The sequence below is a fragment of the Trifolium pratense genome, linkage group LG7, assembly GCF_020283565.1.
Source record: "Trifolium pratense cultivar HEN17-A07 linkage group LG7, ARS_RC_1.1, whole genome shotgun sequence".
NCBI classification, from domain to species: Eukaryota; Viridiplantae; Streptophyta; class Magnoliopsida; order Fabales; family Fabaceae; genus Trifolium; species Trifolium pratense.
Window position 1 is genome coordinate 48,896,101 of NC_060065.1, and position 22,093 is coordinate 48,918,193.

The following is a 22,093-nucleotide window of genomic DNA, read 5'->3' on the forward strand; positions in this document are numbered from 1 at the left end:
CTAATTGACCAAGTGTGGTCTATATAAATAAGAAGGCACTATAACAGAAAGAGTAGTGATAATTTTTCATTCAATCATTTTCATATCTATTATCTCTATATTAAAAGTGTGTTTCTCTTCCCCATCAAATTGGAGTAGTACAATCTGTATTATAGGGGGTATGATTAACATATATTTTCATTCTAAAATGCCAATATCGATTGATCATAATCTACTTGAGGACTTCTCAAATTAAAGTCCATTTAAGTGAAGCCCAATTAAGAATCAAAGCCCAAAGCGTTTTTTCTCGTTTTATAAAAAAAGAGGTCGGCATAAATAGAAAAGAAGCACATGAAGAAACACGAGTGAAAAAGGACAGTGACGGTTTAGAAGCTCTCTCTTCTATATTATCTTTGATCATTGGTCCAAGAAACAAGAACCAACACTGTCCACTTCTCTTTATTATTTTCTCCACCTCAAATTTGGTCCATATATATATTACTATAACAATAATCTAAGACCTATGCATTGAACCAATTAAGGTTCATACATGTAATCAGCAATATTAATAATTAGTGGGAGTAATATTGTTGATTAGAAGAATGAGGATGACGATTAACACATTTGAGGTTCACGAAAGGTATTTTCAAAAGGGAATGGCTATACCTATACGTGTGGAAAGAGCAAAGAAGCCAAATTCAAGGATAAAACAACAAACCTTGAAATTGAATGATAATATTAATATTGGTTGTGCTCATCATCTCAAGAAACAACAACGTTCTGTGTCTGTTGCAGCATTCGAAGGTGCTGCCATTGCTGAACCTCCAGAGGTTAGTAAAGTAACCAACCATTTTCTTTCATCTTCCTTTTCATATAGCAAATTTAATACTAAATTGTTGTTATATGATGATTAGTAGTAATTTAATATTGATCGAATGGTTCATCATACATACTTCCACGTGTTCTTTTCCTCCTAAAATCTGTTTTCTTTTTTAATATTCATTCACGCGTTGTTGTTGAAATCTTTTTACCTCTTCGCATTTTCTTGTGACCAAAGCTAAATTCCATAAATAAAAACCCAAAGTTTAATTTGGTTTTACTTTTTGCTTAAAAAAAATTTGGTTTTACTTTTACCATAATGACCTCGTCTTCTATCTGCTTGTGTTGTTTGTTGTGACTTGTTGTGAGGTGAGGGAGTGAGTGAGAATATCAAATTACTCACGTGTTATTTGAGTGGTCTACGGATTCAGGAGGTATAAGTGAGACTCAGAGGTGTATATAGAAAATACATCAAAAACAAAAATAGTAAGCGCATAATTTTTATTATAGAATAATATTAATAATAGTTTAAGTTTTATGTGACAAAGTCAATAAACAAAAGAAATGAGAAGTTGAAAAAAAGGTAAAGAACGTGAAAATTTTAAAACAGAGGAAGAAAGGATAAGTTAACAAGAAGGAAGTAAGGAACAGAGCTATTGTTAGCGCGAGAAAGTGGACACGTTTTTTTTATGATGATAAGTGAAATGACTGAGCTTCGAACCCCAATCTCTGTGTATATAATGTAATGTCATTGTCAACTAAGCTAAACTAATGAGACAGTGGACACTTGTTTTAAGTTTTAACCCTTTGTTCAATAAAAAAGAAGAGTTGTTAATCTAAAAGAAATAAAATTTAAATTTTAAAATTCTTCCACTCAAAATTTGGCCAAAGTGACAAAAAAGTGAATAAATAAATAAAAAATGAACTATTTCTTTTTTATAATCACCTTAGACAGAAAATGAACCGAGCCAACTCGAGCAAAGTTCAATACCCAATTTGACAATTGGTTTGTGAACCAAATGAGCAAAATTCCAACTGAAAATTATGTTCGTTAATTAAATGAGTTGAACTTGAATTATATATAATTCGACTCGTTTGGTTCATGAGCTCACTCACTTATATATAACACTTGAAAAATAATTTTAAATTTATATATTTGATTTTACAAATTTATATGGATTTTATACATTTAGATAAATGATTATATATATGGATTTTGCCAAAATAAAAACAAGCTCTCCTCTCCAAAAATCCCCTCCCAAACAGATCCTAAACTTTAAACAATACTGTGCAATTTGCCTTGTACTAGAATAAACAAATCTTGTTCTGTAGAGCCATAGAATGCATGCAGCCTGCAGGGTGTCCCTTATATCAAGATCATAATGCAGACACATAGAAACATAAATTATGATATATATTAATATGTTGTTAATTAAAAACAATGGACTGAAACCAACAAAAGCATGTATTATGATCTCCATATAATAGTACTAACATAACAGTTTTGGTCAAAAAATGCAGGCACCACTTGTTCCTCCAACGTACGAAAATCCAATGCTTGCAAACTATGTACCTATATATGTGATGCTCCAAGTAAGTCATTAAATTATTTTCAAACTTCTTTCTATGTATATTATTCCATTAATTTCATCATTGTGTTGGTTCCTTCCTTCCAGCTAGGAGTGATTACAAACGACAATGTCTTAGAAGACAAAGCAAAACTCGAGAAACAACTGAAGGAGCTACGAGCAGCAGGTGTTGATGGTGTTATGGTTGATGTCTGGTGGGGAATAGTTGAATCAAAGGGTCCTCAACAATATGATTGGTCAGCTTATAGGTCCTTGTTTCAACTTGTTCAGGATTGTAAACTGAAATTGCAAGCTATAATGTCATTTCATCAATGTGGAGGGAATGTTGGAGATTCTGTTTTCATTCCATTACCTAAATGGGTACTTGAAGTTGGTGAATCAAACCCTGATATCTTTTATACCAATCGTTCAGGTTTGAGGAATAAGGAATGTATTTCACTTGGTGTGGATAACAAACCTTTCTTTAATGGAAGAACTCCCGTTCAGGTTAGCTAATAAACTTCTTTTGAAAATTATTATTTCATATATGTTCTTATTGTTTTTGGAATTCGACTCAGCATGTAACTTGAAACTCAAGTTTAACCATATATGGCTTGAACATGTTTATAAGTGAGAGCAATCCTCACCTTACAAGTCGGTTTTGTAAGGTTGAGTTAGACCAAACTCTCAATATAAGATGGTATAAGAGCCTACTTCACGATCCACTTTGATCTTAGTCCTTGAGATGTATAAATACGAGGTTTATCATTTATACCAATTTATCAAATTTTATGTGCGCCTATCTCACGTCAATTTTCTGTGCACTTCTTCAAGCCTTTCCTACGCTCATTTCTTGCATCAATGATGCTCTATCTTCTCTTTTTACAGGAAGCCTCATCATCCACATACACTTGTGTCGTTGGTAATCAACGTCATTAGGACAAACTATTGTAGGCCGCCTGCTATCATGTTTCTGATCGGGCCATCCACCATTTATATCCGCGCCCCAAGCCTAATAGTGCTGGGCGCAAGGGGGTGAGTTAAGAAGTCTCACATCGGTTGTGAGAGGATCTGAATATATGTTTATAAAGTAGAGGCAATCATCGCCTTATAGCCAGTTTTGTAGGGTTGAGTTAAGCCCAACTCTCAATACTAAGAGTTATCATGATTGTTTAGTTATTGTTGATAAAGTTGGTTGTTTGATGCAGATGTATAGTGACCATATGAAAAGTTTTCGAGAGAATATGGCAGATTTCTTAGAATCTGAGTTACTGATAGACGTTGAAGTAGGACTTGGCCCTGCTGGAGAACTCAGATATCCTTCTTATCAGGAATCTCAAGGGTGGGAATTTCCTGGTATTGGAGAATTTAATGTGAGTTTGTGACTTTTTTTGTTGTAGAAATTTGTGCACAGTTTCACATAACATTAACTAAAACTATTCCAATTCTCAAACTTTCTATCCATGCATTTGAAATCATGCAGTGCTATGACAAATATCTTCAAGCTGATTTCAAAGAGGCTGCAACAAGGGCAGGCCATCCTGAATGGGAGCTGCCTGATGATGCAGGGTTATGTAATGACATACCTGAGTCTACAAAATTTTTCAGATCAAAGGGAACTTACCAAACAGAGAAAGGGAAATTTTTTCTCACATGGTATTCCAACAAGTTGCTGACACATGGTGATGAGATCTTGGATCAAGCCAACAAAGTATTCCTAGGTTGCAGAGTGAAGTTAGCAGCAAAAGTAAACTCTCTTTTCGCATCTACTTAATGTAATTAACCATCTTGTAATTAACCATCTAGTGTAGATATATGGTAAATTTGCGAGTTAATATTTTCACATCAATAAGCTGAATGGTTCGTAAAAAACAGATTGCTGGAATCCACTGGTGGTATAAAACTGAAAGCCATGCTGCAGAGCTTACTTCAGGATATTACAACTTAAATGATAGAGATGGTTACCGTCCTGTAGCAAGGATGTTCGGTCGACATAATGCTATTTTGAATTTCACATGTCTTGAGATGAGAAATTCTGAGCAACCAGAAGAAGCCAAAAGTTGTGCACAGGAACTTGTTCAGCAGGTAATTTATTCCAGCTTCAAATCTAATCTAATATGTTCTCTGCAAAATCAAAGAGAATTTGTGATTGATAAATTCCATGAAATGTTGCTATTCATGAAACAAGTTACTCATAGTATAGCATATTGTAACGTCGAAAAATCATGATAAAATATGATTAGATATTTGCCTCAAACTTTTCTCATATTAGAAGTTTATTATAAGGTATATTTGCTTGCAGGTCTTAAGTGGAGGGTGGAGAGAGAACCTTGAAGTTGCTGGGGAAAATGCACTTCCAAGGTATGACAGTGAAGGTTATAACCAAATCCTTCTAAATGCTAGACCAAATGGTGTTAACAAAAAGGGCCCTCCAAAATTAAGGATGTATGGAGTCACATACCTACGTTTGACAGAAAAATTATTCCAGAAACAAAATTTCGATATATTCAAAATCTTTGTGAAAAAGATGCATGCTAATCAGGTATTGTAAATTAAAAGATGTTGATATTTTCATATTTTGTGGTGTCTTTGAAGTGGACTAATCAAAGGTGAAATTTTGCAGGATCTTTGTCCAGACCCAGAGAAATACTATCATTACACAGTTCCGATGGAAAGGTCAAAACCAAAGATTCCATTGGAGAATCTTCTTGAAGCAACAAAACCAGTGAAGCCATATCCATGGTTTGAAGCAACGGATATGAGTGTTAGTGAAGCTAGTGGATTTTTTGCTGATATAATAGCAATAATCTTGAGTGTGTTTAGAAGAAACCGAAACTGAAAATGTATATGAAAAGGAAATGATTGATCAATAATAAAATCAGAGACGAAACAACTTCAGATATCTGCCTCCTTTATGTGTTATCATCTTGAATTTCAAACCAGAATTTGCACACTAAGAATATATATAGGTAAAGAATTTGAATTTGTGCGACAATGAAATAAAAAAATTACTAATACTTAATAGCATTATGTCAGTATCACAATTCCATGATCAATTTTGCAGAGTAACTGTTAACTACAACTTTTATCTAGCAGTTAATCAATAATGTGTAACCAAACCATAAGAGCATCTATGTTTTGAAACCGAATGCAATAAGAATAATGCCGATAAACATTTACGAAGTAACATCTCACACCTCTCGCAAACCAACTCTCTCGTATCCGCCAACAAATCTAATAGACAAATATGCATATGATATTTTATTGAATTTAAACAAGTTGTAGAAACTTATATTACTCAACTGAATGCTTAAATTAACAACTTATTTTACCTTCTTCCTTTATGATCATTTGTGCAAAATGCACATGACCTCTTATATTTCAAAAGCTCATGGCTTAGCTCCCTTTGCTGCTACAATAATATGTTCACTACCTGCAAAAAAGCAACAGGTATATATATAATACAAACTTGAAATTCAACACGCCAAAGGACAAACTATGTATGGATGTTTGTGATGTTATATGCTGAATAGCGGCACAATTTCATGGATTTTACTTTACACCATAAGAAATTGTAGCTCATTGGTGCAATAACTTTTGGCAACTAAAATACTAAGCAAAATGTAATCATAGTTGCAAGTTGCAACACACAAGATAGACTACAAACTATTTTTGTCAATCATTACGAGGCTTAGATACTACTACTCCGGCCTTATTTATAAGTCAAATTCTCACCAAAAAAATATAGTTGAATTTGGTAACTTTTGCTTATAAATAAGACCGGAGGGAGTATCAATAGATAAACTACGAACTAGGGATATGGAGGGCACTCCCACACCCTCTAACTTTATCCCCGTTCCCCGCGCAGCAGCGGGGGTAATTATCCCCTCCCCTAAATACCATTGGAAGGACAACCTCCCCTACCCTGCAGAAAAAAATCTACGCATGTGGAAATAACTCTCCCTTGCAATAATCATTGATTAATTGTGACAAGTTTGGAAATAACTCCCTCTTCTTCCTAATTTAAACCAATTTTGCAGTAGAAATTACAGCATAGTGCTTCCCACAACTAACGAAATTCAAATTGAAACCGTGAAAGAGGTGGAAGAAGAAACCTACACTGTCTTCACAATTGCCAAAATCGATTTTTAGAAAGAAAAAAAAAAGTACAAATGTGGAGATGCGGGGTATCGATCCCCGTACCTCTCGCATGCTAAGCGAGCGCTCTACCATCTGAGCTACATCCCCTTGTGTTCATGCTTCTATCCTGTTCTTTATATCAATTGTAAAACCTGCTTTAAGTATCCCATGATTTTTCTTTTTTTTTTGCATTAGAAAATACATCAACCAAATAATACTAATGAATGATAAGCAAGTTTTCGTTTATTGAAGAAAATACATTCATTTTTTTTATTTTTGATTGATACTCCATTCAGACACAAATATAAGAAAAAATGCATTTTTTAGATTCATTGAATAATGGATGTATCTAGCATACCTCCATTATTCAACGAATCTAAAAAGTGTATTTTTTCTTATATTTGTGTCCGAAGGAAGTATTAACTTTCTGATTTTCAATGGTCTATTAAAGTGTCCGACTAATAATTGTTCCAACCAAGAATCAAAATCAGATTCTTTCAAACAATTTGCTCAACTTATTAACTCCTTGAACTCAATGATTTGGTTAAAGAAAATATCATTTATGTTAACTATATTAGCTGATTAGTTATATAATTGTTTCAATTAAAAATCAAACTCGAGCTTTTCTAAATAATTCCTCGCTTATTAACTACTTGAAAAAAGTACCATTTCTACAGCTTTATAATTCATCTGATTAGTTATTTTTCTGGAGTATCAAACTGAAATTTAAAATAAATGCAAGAGAGTAGATCTTAAATTAAGATTTTATGTTTAAATAAATAGGCCTATTGGATTCTCATTAGACACATCATAGGTTTATGCAATTATTTTTTTGTTGAGAAAAATATCTTTGCACAATGTTATTGTTAAGTCAAGATTTAACCGAATAAACCAATTAATCCTATCCTATGTTACATAACATTAGCAATTAAATTGAAACCCTTAAAAACGTATGAAATTAAAGTGGAACTTGACATAAATTAAATGGTAGGGGTCAATGAGCTTCACTAAATGACGGATCGTTCGGAAGAATTCGAATTCGATTATTAAGATCATGTGTAATTATTTTATATATACTGAACTGTGGACCTTTATACCAAGATCAACGCTAATCACCATTGTACTAACTAACGATTGGTTGAGTGGTCTATTTTAAAGTGTGAAATAATTAAGTAATATTAACCGTTAATTAATAAATAAAAAAGACTCTTGATTTTCTCAATTTACATTTTAATCACTTTACTACTTTTTTTTAAATGGTCAAAGTTAATAAGTAATTGTTAGTATTAGTTTTTTCACCTTGTCACAACTTAAACTCTAGACCTTTACTCATTAACTCATCTTACCCTTAGTTCAAATCAGTTGAATTACCCACCCCACAATACTACTCTTAATTTTTTCATTTTACACTTCATTCACTTTAAAGAATTCATATTCCAACATATTATCCCCTAAGTTGATGGTATATAGTGTATGCTTTAAACCTAGCTAAAAGTGATCTCATGTTTGAATCATTCCACAATAGATGATGAAATTGAATTTATAAATTAGTCGACAATTATACCGAATATTAGCATAACTCAAAATATACTAAGGACTCGTTTGGTCCGGCTTTTTTTAGAGCTTATGCAAACAGTTAATGCAATTTTTATATATTATTATAAGTTTGTCAATGTAGTTTATGATAAAATAGATTATAAAATTATAATTTTCACTAATGAGAACTTATAAAATTGCATAAAACCTAATTTATATTACATAAACTGTTTGCATAAGCTCTAAAAAAAGCTGGGCCAAATAAACCCTAATAACATATGTCCAAAAGATTATTTGCGCCCAAAAGAAAAGAAAAATAGTCTATATAAGTTTAGTTCGGTTGCTAAGAATATAATAATATGTATAGTGGTTTGAATTTCGCACACTTCAGGTATACATCTTAACACATGAAATTTTAATGACTAGACTTACTAAACAAAATAAATAAATAAATACTTCATGTGTGTCTATGAAGAAAATTCGGTTAAGAACCCACTATATATTTCCCACAAATTCCCGAATACAGATTAGTCGTCTCATTACTAACGGCGGTATAAACTTCTTAAAATATTATTAATATAAAAAAAATACTAGTAAGTAAAATAAAAGACATTGGTACGTTGATGGCGGATACACATCATCATTCTCCCCACGTCTGTCTCTCTCTCTCTCTCTCTCTCTCTCTCTCTCTCTCTCCAATTCAACGCACCGTTGTCTCTCTCTGTTCTGTTCTCTGTGACGTGACGTCCCTTTCTCCATCTTTCAAACAACAACAACATTCAACAAGTAACAACTTCTTCAACTTCAACCTCAAATTCATCATCTATTATTCATTTATATTGTTAATTTGTTAGTACATCTAAAAACACAACACAATACCTACATTGTCCAACCAAACCTTAAAAAACGTTTCAACAAATTCAACCCTTTTCTTCATACTTGTGTTTCTCCAATCACACACGTACATTCTCATTTCATCATTCATCCCTTGTTCTACACGGAACCCAAATTTCGCCTATTCTTCTCTACAAGGTGCATTCATTAATCAATCTGTTATTATTAATCAATTAATTAAGAGTTAAAACGAAAATTCGATGAGATGAAACGGAGATTATGCATCTTTGTTCATGAATTTATTAAAAGGAACAAGACAAATGACAAAACCTAGTTATTTGGTTGTTTATGTCATTCTTCTTTGCGCTTTAGCCAAAGGAGGTTCAGAGGGTAAGAGGTGGAAAAATGAGGACTTTTATAGATATTATCTTGGAATAAAGGTACTATTTTCTGTATTTCATTCATTTATTAATCATTTTTATTATTAGTATTCTCAATGCATTAACCAAAATTGTACTTGTGAAGCACCAACACCTCTCTGATTAAGTGTGTCGCAGATTAAGCGTGTCACAGTGTCTGACACTCTTATAACATGTGTCAGACGACTCAGACAAGTGTCCTAAAATAATTTATTTTGTGAATTTTGTGAAGTCTACTATTATCTACCATGTAACTTTTGTCAAAAAAATTTAATCTTGCACTCCAAGGAATTTATTAAGGTTTTAAAGCATCTTGATTTAACAAAAATATGCCTAGTTAGTAGTTAACTTCAAGATTTAGGTAAAGAACATGTTGAACTAGTCCAATTATGTAAGTTTTGGTGTTAATTTGTTGTATGGTGGAGTTTTGGAATCGGAGCCGATATGAGGGTTCTCTTGAATTCTTGGAAAGCTATTCAAATTATGTGCCGTCTTGGTTGCATCTCCATCTCCTAGTCTGTTGTGTCATCGGATTAGTCATGATTGTAGTGTTTGCATTTCTCTTCGGATGTCCGGTGGTCGTTTGTGGCTAGGACCGAGATCCCAAGAGGATGGTGTTAGCTATCCTTCTGCAATGCTTGGTCATACCTGCTGCAGTTTTTCCTTTTTCTGTGTGTTTTATCAAATGGAGATGCTTGTTGAGTTAGGGTGTTGTGCTAGAGTTATAGTATCAAATGGTGTGGTCGGTGTTATGCTATCATTCTGTGTTTGGTTTTCTGCAAAGGAGGGTCTGTTATGTTTAGGTTTGGAGTAGTGTCTAGTGGCATCTTGGTGGCCTATCCTTGTTTTGATTGTGGCATAGGGGTGGACCTGTATTGGCTTGTAAAATTTTAGCATGCCTTGTGCCTTTTTTTTAATAAAATTCTTTAGCCTTTTCAAAAAAAATTGTTGTATGATGGATTGTGTTCGTTCAATTGGTTGATACAGGCAGAGCAGATGTGGAAACATTGCAGGAATGAAATGATAGAGAGGAATTATGATATCGAATTTGACTTGCATTTATTGGATGAGATGGGCGAAAAGAGATCTAAATTTCTACCTCCCAATGTGAAACAACACTTTCTAGATTGCATCTTAAACAGAAATTTTCCTATTCCTGCTTCGGAACAAGAGGGATATTCGTTGAAGAAGCATTATGAGTCACTTTTTGGTTTATCAGATGGACATAGATATTTTCTCTCAGAGTTACAACATAATCAGACACCACCAAGTCCTGATTCTGTTCCATCATCTGGATCATCACCGAAGCCAAAAGGTCAAGTTGCAGCACAAGTCAATTTGACACCTCCAGCTCCTGGACTTCCATACGATGATTTTCTGCTCACTCCACCATTTGCACCACCACCTCCTTCTCGTGCTACTCTTGATGACGAGAAACAACGGAAATCAATTATTATTGCTGGAGTTGCATCAGGAATTATAATCTTAATAGGCTTGTTCTTATGCTATCGCGAGGTGAAGAAGAGAAAAATATTTGCGAGAGATGACAGGCCTTTACTCATATTAAGTGACTTCTCTGGTGGTATGTTTATGTTCGGCTTTCTATGATAACCTATAATCATTGATAATAGAAAAACATTTATGTTTAAATGTTTCTTTTGCATTTCAGGTAGTTCACAAAAGTCTACTGCTTTTGAAAATTCTGATATGAGAGAACATGGTATTAACTATGGAACAAATCCTTCTACTGTTAGGAATTTGCCCATTAAGCATGAAGTCAACAATGGTTCACTGAATGAGATAACATTATCAGATGACAAGGGACAAGTACCGGTGTCACAATTACAACATCCTCCAGGAAGATCAGCCCCTGAGGCTCCACCAACACCGCCGCCTCCACCACCTGCTCTTGCACCTCAGCCTTGGACTCGGACTCCACCTCCTCCAAAAATGTCTCAGGCTCCACCTGCTCCTCCCAAACCAATGGCAGGTAGAAACCAAAAATCACCTCTAGGACCACATCGTCGTACTAGTGATGACTCCGATGCTCCAAAACCTAAATTAAAGCCATTTTTCTGGGATAAGGTTTCAACAAATCCTGATCAAGCTATGGTCTGGCATGAGATCAGAGCCGGGTCATTCCAGTAAGAAACATTTAAGTCATGTTAAAATCAATTTTTCCATAGAATAATTGTAAAATTTATCAATATGATTGCTGAACCTTATAACAACTTACCAGGTTCAGTGAAGAGAAGATAGAGTCTTTATTTGGCTGCCCCAACCAGAACAGAAATGAAAGAAGAAAAGATGCTCCTTCTTTAGAACCTTCGGTCCAGTACATTAAGATTCTTGAGCCCAAGAAAGCACAGAATTTATCAATTCTTTTACGTGCTCTGAATGTGAGCACAACAGAAGTTACCGACGCCCTAAATGAAGGTGAGTCTCTTTCTCTCTGTGTGTGTGTGTGTGCGCGCGCGCGTGCGTGTGTGTGTGTTTCTCTAGTCGATGACAATGAGGGGCATGCTAGTTTAATCTCAATCATAAAAGAATTGTGGCCAATAATGATACTTTAACTCCAATCAAGTAGATTTTCCTTAAAAAATTGTACTTATTTGATGATTACTTTTCTATTTTATATGACATAGAATAACCTCACACTAAGAAAGCTCTTGCTTAAAGTTAGTTAGTAACCAGTAGGGCTTAACTTACTAATATATATTGTTCATTTGACATTTGTACGTTTATGATATAAAAAAATAGTCATTTTGTTTTTGTTTTATCTGTATTAAGGACATGATAAACTCTTATTCTGATGATTGTTTGGTGACTGTGATGTAGCTTTTTTCATAGATTGCACATACAACGATAAAGGCATTTTTAAGATTCTTTCGATTACGATTCTGCTTCATCCATTTTCACATTCAAAATTCTAAGGCGATATATGTTTTTCAGCATTTCTCTTATATTAACATTTCCATATAACTACATCAAAGTGATTTACTTGCAATATGTTGATTCAACCAGGTAATGAGATTCCTGTTGAGCTCATCCAAACAGTATTGAAGATGTGGCCAACAATGGATGAGGAATCAAAGCTAAAGTTATACACAGGCGACGTTTCTCAACTTGGCCCTGCAGAGAGGTTTCTCAAGGCCTTGGTTGATATTCCACTAGCTTTCAAACGTTTTGAGTCTCTACTGTTCATGTTTACACTTCCAGAAGAGGCTTCAAACATTAAGGAATGCTTTACAACATTAGAGGTAAGAATTGGATTCATGGACCTTTACAACATTATAGCTATATTACGGTTCTTGGCTATGAGTAAAAATGAAAGGATTATAAGAGAAACGAATTTAGATTCTCTCATACGATGTGATAGAGAAAAAAGACCCAAAACAAATATAATGGGAAACATTATTATTTGTGATAATCTATTAGATTTGCTTGTGTCGAAACAGGTCCAAGTTTTATATAAAGAACTGCGACCACACCAGTCATATTTGACCGCAATTTCTGCACCATCAAAGGCCATGTGACAACGATTTAAAACCTTCGTGTCAAGTTTTGCCTTTTACCCAATCTCCTGCTTATACTATTACAAATTGGAATGATATTTATGCATTCAAGACATATGATTAGTGGTTAGTTACCTAAAAAAATAGAACATATTAATAGTATAACATGTTTGCTATTGTTGTATCTCATTTTAATGGCAGATTTCTTGCAACGAACTAAGAAAAAGCAGGCTCTTCCAAAAGCTATTAGAAGCAGTTCTAAAGACAGGAAACCGATTGAACGATGGCACCTATCGTGGTGGGGCTCAAGCATTTAAGCTTGACACACTTTTGAAACTTGCAGATGTAAAAGGAACAGACGGCAAGACCACACTGTTACACTTTGTGGTTCAAGAGATCATACGTTCCGAGGGCATAAGAGCTGTAAGAACAGAAAAAGAAAGCCCAAGCCATTCTAGTATGAAAACCGAGGATTCCATTGATGATTCAAATAGGCAATCAGAAGAGCACTACCGCAGCCTTGGCCTTCAAGTAGTTTCAGGTCTAAGCACCGAACTAGAAGATGTGAAAAAGGCAGCACTAATAGATGGAGATGCTCTAACAGCTGCAGTATTGAAACTTGATCATAGATTGGCAAAAACTGAAGATCTGTTGAATAATGATCTGAAGAATCTTGAAGAAGAGAGTGAGTTTCAATATTCCCTTGCAGATTTTGTGGAGAAATCAAAAGAGGAAGTGAAATGGTTAACAGGGGAAGAGAAGAGGATAATGGCCGAGGTTAAGAATACTGCAGATTATTTTCATGGAAACGCAGGAAAAGATGAAGGGCTGCGTTTGTTTGTGATTGTACGCGATTTCTTGTTGATGTTGGACAAGGTGTGCAAAGAGGTTAAAGTATCAACCAAGACAGTAGCGATTAAGGATCTTTCTTCATGCAAGAAAGAGGCTTCTTCAATGTCATCCTCTCCGGATACTCAGCAACCATCACCTTCTGATATGCATAGGAGGCTCTTTCCAGCCATAGCAGAGAGGAGAATGCAAGACTCTAGTTCCGACGACGATGATGATGATAATGAGAGATTACCAACGTAGCTATGATATAATGTTATGCAAGTGAGTTTGACTTATCAGTGTATATTGTTCTCTACTTCATCATGCAACAGGTTTTATTGCCTGTAAAGTCGGAGAATTGAAGGGCAAGGTCTCAAACTTTGCTGAAGTGTATGTCTTATAATGCTACAGAAGGGAAGGAATGTGTACTCTGTCGATGTGACTCTTGTTGATCAATGGAAACTACTGGATGTCAACTATATGGCATTCCTCATCAATGTGTGAACAAGGGGGGGTTTTCTTACCAACCCAAAAGAAAGAGGGTGTTAGGAGGGGGAGAGATTGTTTTTTATTGTTTCTTTTCTCCTCCGTTTATTTGACGGATATTGTTTTCGATCATCGTGAAATCTCAAAGTCAATAGAATGTATGACAGTAGTTGAGGTAGTTTTTTTTTTCTTTTTTTCAAGATTCCTTTCTATTTAATCATTAGTTTTTTGTAGGGAACAATCTTGATACTGCATTTTCTTAGGAAAGGTATATGATACATGTTTGAGTTGTTACTCATTGAAATGATATATTCTAAATCTTTTCGGTGATCAATGTTAATGAGATTAACATATCTATAGTTAGTTAATAATCCAACCTTGAACATCACCAATTAATCATGGTGTTAAAATAAAAACAAAAAGAAAATAAGGTTTTAAAAAAAGTAGAAAGATATATTTAGCACCATGTAGCCTATTTCAGCATTACCATTACAATCTTTCATTGGCCAATGCCTTTGGAAAATAGGAGGAAATATAGAACCTAAATTATAATTGTGGTAATCATACACTACACATGTCAGTGGATTAGTGGATATGATAATTTGGTGATCATTTAAAAATGGGGAACTTAAAAATGGTGGGGTTTTCTTTTCCTTTTATACCCCCCGTATAGTACAAGTAGTGTAAATGTCTTGGACATATTAGTAAAAGCAACAAACTTGGTAAAGTTAAAACCTCTAAAGCACAAAAGCAAGAGCAGAAGTGGCCTCCACTCCAGGTGTTTCCTTAGTCCCTAATTAAGAGGCAGTGGCAGAAACGTAATAAGCAACAGAAAATAGGCCATGAACAAAACACAAAATCCCACCAATGGATAGAAAGTGATGGTGTGTGAAACCACAAGAACCCCTTGATTTGTTGTTTGATGTAGTCCCTATCACTAACATGCTCAATCCAACAGCCAAAACAATCCTGATCAACAATACTCATGGTGTTAGTGTTACCATTATTTTCCTCTAAAACCAGTGTTTTAAAAATTGAACCGTACATCGAATCGGCGAAACCTTCAGTATATGATTCAAATGCATTAAACCGCTCGAACTATGGAAAAGTTGCGGTTGAACCATTTAGTTTGGTTTGATTTTTAAAACATTGTATAAAACAGTAGTGGGATTAGGGATATATTACCATGTTAAAATGAGGCAAGCCATTGAGAGTTGTCTATTGGGTGAAGACTTTTGAAGCTCTTGAGAACAAAGACAATTGCAGCCACCTAGCAAATTGGCTATAACATGGGCTAAAGCCAAAAGTACTGTTGCCCCTAAACCAAGCATGAAGGCCTTATGGCTTGGATCTCTACACTCAAATATCCACAATCTCAAGTGTTTAACCTGATTGTGTAAGAAGAAAAAAAAATCACATCTTAATATATTGCTTGCAACATAAGTTGTCTTTCTTAATCAAGGAAAAAACTTATGTACATTTTCATGGATATTATTGGTGTTGTTCTTCGATCACACTACAAATATGTTATACTGTGATCGAAGAACAACACAATCTATATTTATGGTAATACAAGTTTTCTACATACCTTGTTTTGAGCAATTTCAGCCTCTATGCCAAGAATCCCAGCTGTGGCATCCATGATAACAATCAAAAGACATAGAAAAATGCCTAATCCTCTAGCCATTTCTTTGTTTCTAGTGTGGTTTTCTTTACCAAGTGGTAGCTAAGAAATTAAAGAGAGGAAAAGAAGTAAGGATGAAATCACATATCGACATAATAGTGAGCAAAGCTTGTTTTATACTAACTATATGCAAAATAAACTTTAATAAGTATACTTTAATGTCTTTTTTCTTTCTTTATTTTTCTCAATGTTGGATTCTTTTGATGAAGGTGCAAGAAAAGAAGGGTATAAACCAACTCATACAATAACGTGACTATAGGTATATCTATATGAAGTGGGCTAAATGACTGTGAATATTTTTTTTTTCATATTTCAATAATTATATATTGCTGCTATATGGAGTGGCAAATAATTTATTTTCTGCACACACGTGCAAAACCAATATCTTGCACTTATTATTACCTCATCAAATTAATGTATCGTACCCAAAAAATAAATTATGAAACAATTTTTCACAAGAAACTAGTACTCTCCATTCATTCAAAGAAAATTATTCGCATGGATTTGGATTATGTGAAGTCGACTGCATGCAGTCAGTAGATTTGGACCGTCTGATCAAGATCAGACGGCTCAGATTTTAAGATCAGATTTTAATTATAAAACCTGATTTTAAAATCTGAACCGTCCGATCTTGATCGGACGGTTTATATATAGCCAACTGCACTGCAGTCAGTATATTTGTGAATTCACTTAATCCCAAGAATTGATATTAGGAAAGTGACAGAAAAAATTCCCTTCTCTTACATTTTGTTTTCCCATCAATCAAGTAACCCATCACATGAGCACGAGCCGAGGCATCAACATAAAAGCCTAAGAATATTAATTTTTATTGAGGAGTTGTTCTTAATGTCGTGAGTGACACTAAACCCTCTCGATAACTAATTACTTTAATTTATAAAAAAAAAAAAAAGGCAATAGATGAAGTGACAAGTAACACTATAAATTCATCCTTACAATTATGAAATTTTATGTTTAGATTTGGATGAAGATGTTTAATTTAACAATATTGACATTGTTAGATGAGTTAAGCCTTACACAGATAATTTGAGATTAAATTTTATTCTCTAGAAAATAAAAGACTAAAACTATTGTGTTTGATTTTAAAACTGTATATTGGACGTAACGTACGCTTTGAGGATAGTGGAGAGAATGAGTAAATTTTATTTCTAGCATCCATTCAAGTGAATGGTGATGGGTTGCTTGCACCATTAGAGGTGCTCTAATTGATGCCACCTTAATATTTTATTCATCAAATCAATTTATCATTGTTAAATCTTGAAAATTAATGTAGACTCCTTTATCTGCTATAATTTATTTACAAGTTAATTACAAATTCCACAATAGTTTTATTTTTTATTTTAGCCAATTCAATATACATATGCTTCTTATTCAACTTGTTGTAATATATATATATATATATATATATGGGGAGGGATCAAATTACTCCGGTGTAACATTTGAGTAATGTTACACCGTTCAATAACGCTTTAATGAATACAAATTTTACAAAATTCACCGTTGGATTGAAAGTTTATATCGTATAGATCATCCATTTTACTATATGGGGAGTAATTGTCACATTTTATTATTGCACACTTGCCGATGCACAATTTTGATCATTAATATCTTAAGTTGTGTATTGTTAAAAATTATGAAAATTTGATATTTTGATAGTACTCATCGAGACAAATCTAACAAGATCTCATATGCTAATATTTATTTTTATACATTAGTAAAAAATATGGTCAAAATAGCTTGTATGAATAGTGCACACAGTCAAATTATGACATTATTTTGGGACGGAGGGAGTAATTAATACTACTATTCCTAATATACATTTATTTAATTTTACCATTTTAGACATTTATTTCACTTTTACTTTGCAAAAGTTGCATGATTTCTAAGGAGAATAATTTAAAAAGGACACTATACTAATTTTTTAAACACCGCGTAAACGATTATTTTTGCCTGGGATGAGGGAGTCCCATTTACCATTATATTGTCCTTGCTAGCTCAGTGGCAAATTCGTGCGTTTTATTCCTGCAATTTTCCTTCAAGTTTGTTATTTACATGTGGCCGCCCATGTGTCAAGCCATCCAATTAAGGGTTTAGTCTCAAAATTTTAAGCCTACAGAGTTGAGGGTCTCATTTTCTAAGATCCAAGTTCAAACTCATACTAAACAAAATCTAGTTTAATTTTTAACTTAGTATTAATTTTTCGAATACCTCAATACAAAATGAGTTTTTCTATCATGTATAAATTTGTATACATTAAAAGTTCAAAATACTATGTTATATTTGATCCTCTCCGAGAATTATTTTGCAAATGTATTTTGAATTTCATTTACAATTGAAAATTCACACTTTGCATGAGTGATGTATGCGATCGGTGCAATGTGTCTGATTCGATAATTTTGTAAATTAACCCGTAATTTTTCAATTTGCATACAAAATTAATTATATTTTTGTGAAATGACACAAACTACTTATAGTATATAAATCATGCTTTATGGAATTACTTTCATTAATGATTATTATAGTATATAGTATTGTTTTTTTTGTACTCCTTATGGTTATGGTTATGAAAATCAACAGTCAATAGTTAAAGTTACTCATCCAGAAATAAAATAACCATAGTACTATAGCAGTAAAAAACTTAGTAACAGTAAATCAAAATTAAAAATGAAAAACACACAAGTTATTAACTACACTTAACTATAATAAGCATCATTAACCAAGCTTAAGTACCATAATTAGTAGAACCCTAAACCCTAAACAGAAAAAACTTATTCCTTTTTTGGACTTGAAAAAGCTTATTCCTTAAAAAACAAAAACCAAGAAAATCAGTAGAGAGGTAGTAAAACTTGACAGAACCAGAGAGAAAGCACACAGAACAAAACTAAATGCAACAACATGAAAACGGTGTCGCTTCTTTGTTTTCTCATTCTCATCAGTGAAAGAAAGTTTTGGAAGAACCATGATCAGACAAAGCCAAATTTTTCTGCTGCTGCTGCTGTTGCAATTGTCTTCTCTCTGATAACTTTCTGAGCAGAGAAAATTGTTCCATGGAGAAAACACAGTAACCTTGTGAACAAAGCTTTGTTTGTGCAACTGGTGAGTTCACCATAACTTGCAAAGCTTGGTTTCTGTTCAGCATTTCCAAGTCACCAAAAACACCATTAGTAGCTCCGCCGCCGTTTTCGCCGCAGTAGTTTGTGGTTGAGTGTGATGGCATTGATTCAAGAACAGAGTGTTGTGCTTGCAAAAACTTAACATATTTGGAAGCTTCTTCCAAAAGAGTAGCTTGATCCATTTTCTTATCCCATGGCATTAGTTTCTGTAAACAACGAGTTTTCTCGCTTAGTTTCTGTCTTCTATCTCTTGCAAACTTGCTCTGACGAATCAATGAAGATGATTTTCCAGAAACAGAGTGTGGTGGGGTGGTTTCAGGGTGGCGGAGACGTTTTCTGTTAGAGGGTTGTTCGTGATGAGAAATGAGCTGGGGGAGACGGTTGAAGGATTCAAAGGGTGGTGGTGGTGGTGGTGGTGGTGGTGGTGGTGATGGTGGAAGAAATTGAGGGAAGAAGTTGAAGGGTTGTTGAATAGGAAGAAATTGGTCTAATGGAGGAAGAAGGTTTAAAGGGTTTTCTGGTTTTGGAACAAAGAAGAGATTTTCATAGTTGTTTGGAGGAGTTTGGTCGGTGATGGTTTCAGGGAGATTAGGGAGTGGAGGAGTGTTGTGATCGGAGAAGAAAGAAGGGTTGTTGTTGTAAGTGAGAAGTGATTGAAGGCTGAGGTTGGAGAACAATGGGTCTGAGGTTTCACCAGAAAACATACTAAGGTTGAAATTTGGATCCATTGAATGAAAATGAGAGTGATAATAAGTATGAAAATGTTGTGAATGAAGAATGAGATTGTTATATAGTACTTATTCGTGTGTGTTATGTTAACACTGTCTCTCATAAAAGACAAAATGTTAACAGATTGAATTATTGAAAAATGCTTATGCATATAATTGAAAATCAATTGAGCAAGTAAGTAGTAAAAACTCATGAAAAGGGGAGTAATTAATTTAGTGTTGGTCACCAAATTTGCATTTTTATTTTTCAAATGTCGACGACATACGTAAATGCACAAATTTGATCACCAATTTTTTTAATTATCTAATATAAAAAATTATGAAAATTTTATATTTTGAAAATAGTTGTTAAGATAAATTGAACAAATCTTACATGCTAATTTATTTTTATATATTAATAAAAGAATTAAGATCAAAATAAGTTAACATGAATACGAGCATTTCTGAATTTTATTTTCTCAAATTCATCGATCCATATATATAAGAAGGATTTTTTCTTCGACAATGCACCGATCTATGTGTATAGAAATGATTTTCATCCTTAATCCTTCTAATAATTCTAGTCATTTTATTAGTGCATACGATTCTCAAATAACATTTAAAAAACATACAAGGGAGTATTATATAAAAATATTAAGCTAATAACATTGTTTTAAATGATAATAACATATGTTTGTGATGATTTTTTGTTTTGGACAGAGAGAGAGAGAGGTAGTACGTGTACAGCTAGCTAGCTGTGTGTGTGAGAGAGAGAGAGAATTAAGAACGGTTTGTTATACTCTGTTGTGTTGTCTGATACAATCTGTTTGTAGCCGTTTTGCAGGTCTGTATATCACCACACACCACCATCCATGTTTCTCCATTTTGTCTTTTTCTCATCACACGCAGGGCAAGCTACACGTATATACCCTTCTTTTCTACATATCATCATCACAAGAAGCATATACATGCATGCATGTATGATATATGTAATCAAGATGGTTTAAATCTATGTACTAAAAATCCCCCATCCAACGGCTTTATATAATATGTCATGATTCTCATTAACATACTACTATAGTACACTACTCACATTTCATCACCATGTTATGTTATGGTCACACCCTACTTCTACATTTATATCATGCATATATATATATATATATATATATATGTGGCTGAATTTTGTAGTAATAGAATTTGCTACCGTGGGGCTCGAACCCACGACCACATGGTTAAGAGTCTTGCGCTCTATCAACTGAGCTAGACACGTAGTAGTAATTTGGAATTGGAATTGATTTTGGTGGGAATATAATTGAATATATACATATAAATTATAATGATGAGTGAGCGCGTGTGGATAAGCTGTAAGTACATCATCATATGGGCAATATGGGTACAGTATCCTCCCCCCTCACACACACATCCATGGATGCATATATATATATATATATATATATATATATATATATATATATATATATATGCATGATGATGCTTATATAACCATATATACGTACACACCATTAGTAGTTGTACTATAAATGGAGCAATATACCTTAACCACATGCTGCAATTACGAATTACCACTACTTCGTACAGTATAATGTTGTTTTACTGAATGAACTCTGCATTTATTGTTATTGTTATTATACTATAGTATTAGTAGTATCACTACAATTTCCAGACAAACTCCGACATATAAATGTCAGATGTTTCTTAAACACTCGTTGCATATAATATAACATACTATGGTATCATCAATTCATAATCAATTTTCATCCACATTAATTCATTTTATACTAGTAACCAAATACAGTATATAGTATATAATATGACCTTATTTAGACTAATCTAGGTAGTGAATTTTAAAATCAAATGAAACACCATTTTTGGTATATATGTATGGTTCAAAATTGATTAAATTCAATAAAGTATAATAATAAATTTGATGAATATTAATTAAACCAGTCAACAATGTGGACTGTACTAGTACAACAATTAGGGAAAGGGTCTCTTTTAGGTGATATGCTACCACCACCAGATGTAGCCAATATTACAAAACTGGTTGTAATTAATAGGGTTGTCTCCTCTGCACACCCAGCCTCTGATTGTTGGCACTAGTCAGTTTATCATTAACCACCACATAACGTACAAATAAACTCTCATCTCTTATTTTATCTATTCTTTATTTGTACCTTGTTGTTGTGACTCATATAAAAACCAATATATTATGTCCATATTCATGTAATAATGTATAGCTAATGTTAGCTCAATATATATGAATGTGGATTTTTATTTGAAGCCTACTCGTTAAAAATAACTATTTTTTTTAGAGTTAACAATAACTACTGGCTAAAAATATTTTAAGCTGGCAATATGTGTCCAAGTTTATAATTTTTTTTTTACTAAACAGCAGCATTAAAATAATTTGTACTATCCTC

General features: G+C 33.5%; 3 protein-coding genes and 1 non-coding gene across 4 annotated transcripts; 2 read left to right on the forward strand and 2 right to left on the reverse strand.

The window, feature by feature from the left end:
- The first annotated feature begins 342 nt into the window (after positions 1–342).
- Positions 343–5,268, forward strand: LOC123899359 (beta-amylase-like). Its single transcript, XM_045950468.1, has 8 exons — positions 343–809; positions 2,320–2,391; positions 2,475–2,873; positions 3,575–3,739; positions 3,850–4,113; positions 4,242–4,451; positions 4,669–4,908; positions 4,990–5,268. The coding sequence occupies exons 1-8, from the start codon at positions 582–584 to the stop codon at positions 5,203–5,205; spliced, it is 1,794 nt and encodes a 597-aa protein (XP_045806424.1). The 5' UTR covers positions 343–581; the 3' UTR covers positions 5,206–5,268.
- A 1,273-nt stretch (positions 5,269–6,541) lies between these two features.
- On the reverse strand, positions 6,542–6,614 carry TRNAA-AGC. Its single transcript has one exon. It is a non-coding gene; the product is annotated as a tRNA-Ala (tRNA).
- A 2,217-nt stretch (positions 6,615–8,831) lies between these two features.
- On the forward strand, positions 8,832–14,461 carry LOC123900094 (formin-like protein 3). Its single transcript, XM_045951410.1, has 6 exons — positions 8,832–9,316; positions 10,283–10,877; positions 10,965–11,439; positions 11,535–11,731; positions 12,320–12,555; positions 13,012–14,461. Exons 1-6 carry the CDS (start codon positions 9,170–9,172, stop codon positions 13,900–13,902), a joined length of 2,541 nt encoding a protein of 846 aa, XP_045807366.1. The 5' UTR covers positions 8,832–9,169; the 3' UTR covers positions 13,903–14,461.
- A 75-nt stretch (positions 14,462–14,536) lies between these two features.
- On the reverse strand, positions 14,537–15,924 carry LOC123900095. Its single transcript, XM_045951411.1, has 3 exons — positions 15,716–15,924; positions 15,313–15,515; positions 14,537–15,096 (listed from the first exon to the last, which is right to left on the reverse strand). Exons 1-3 carry the CDS (start codon positions 15,812–15,814, stop codon positions 14,925–14,927), a joined length of 474 nt encoding a protein of 157 aa, XP_045807367.1. The 5' UTR covers positions 15,815–15,924; the 3' UTR covers positions 14,537–14,924.
- Between the last annotated feature and the right edge of the window lie 6,169 nt (positions 15,925–22,093).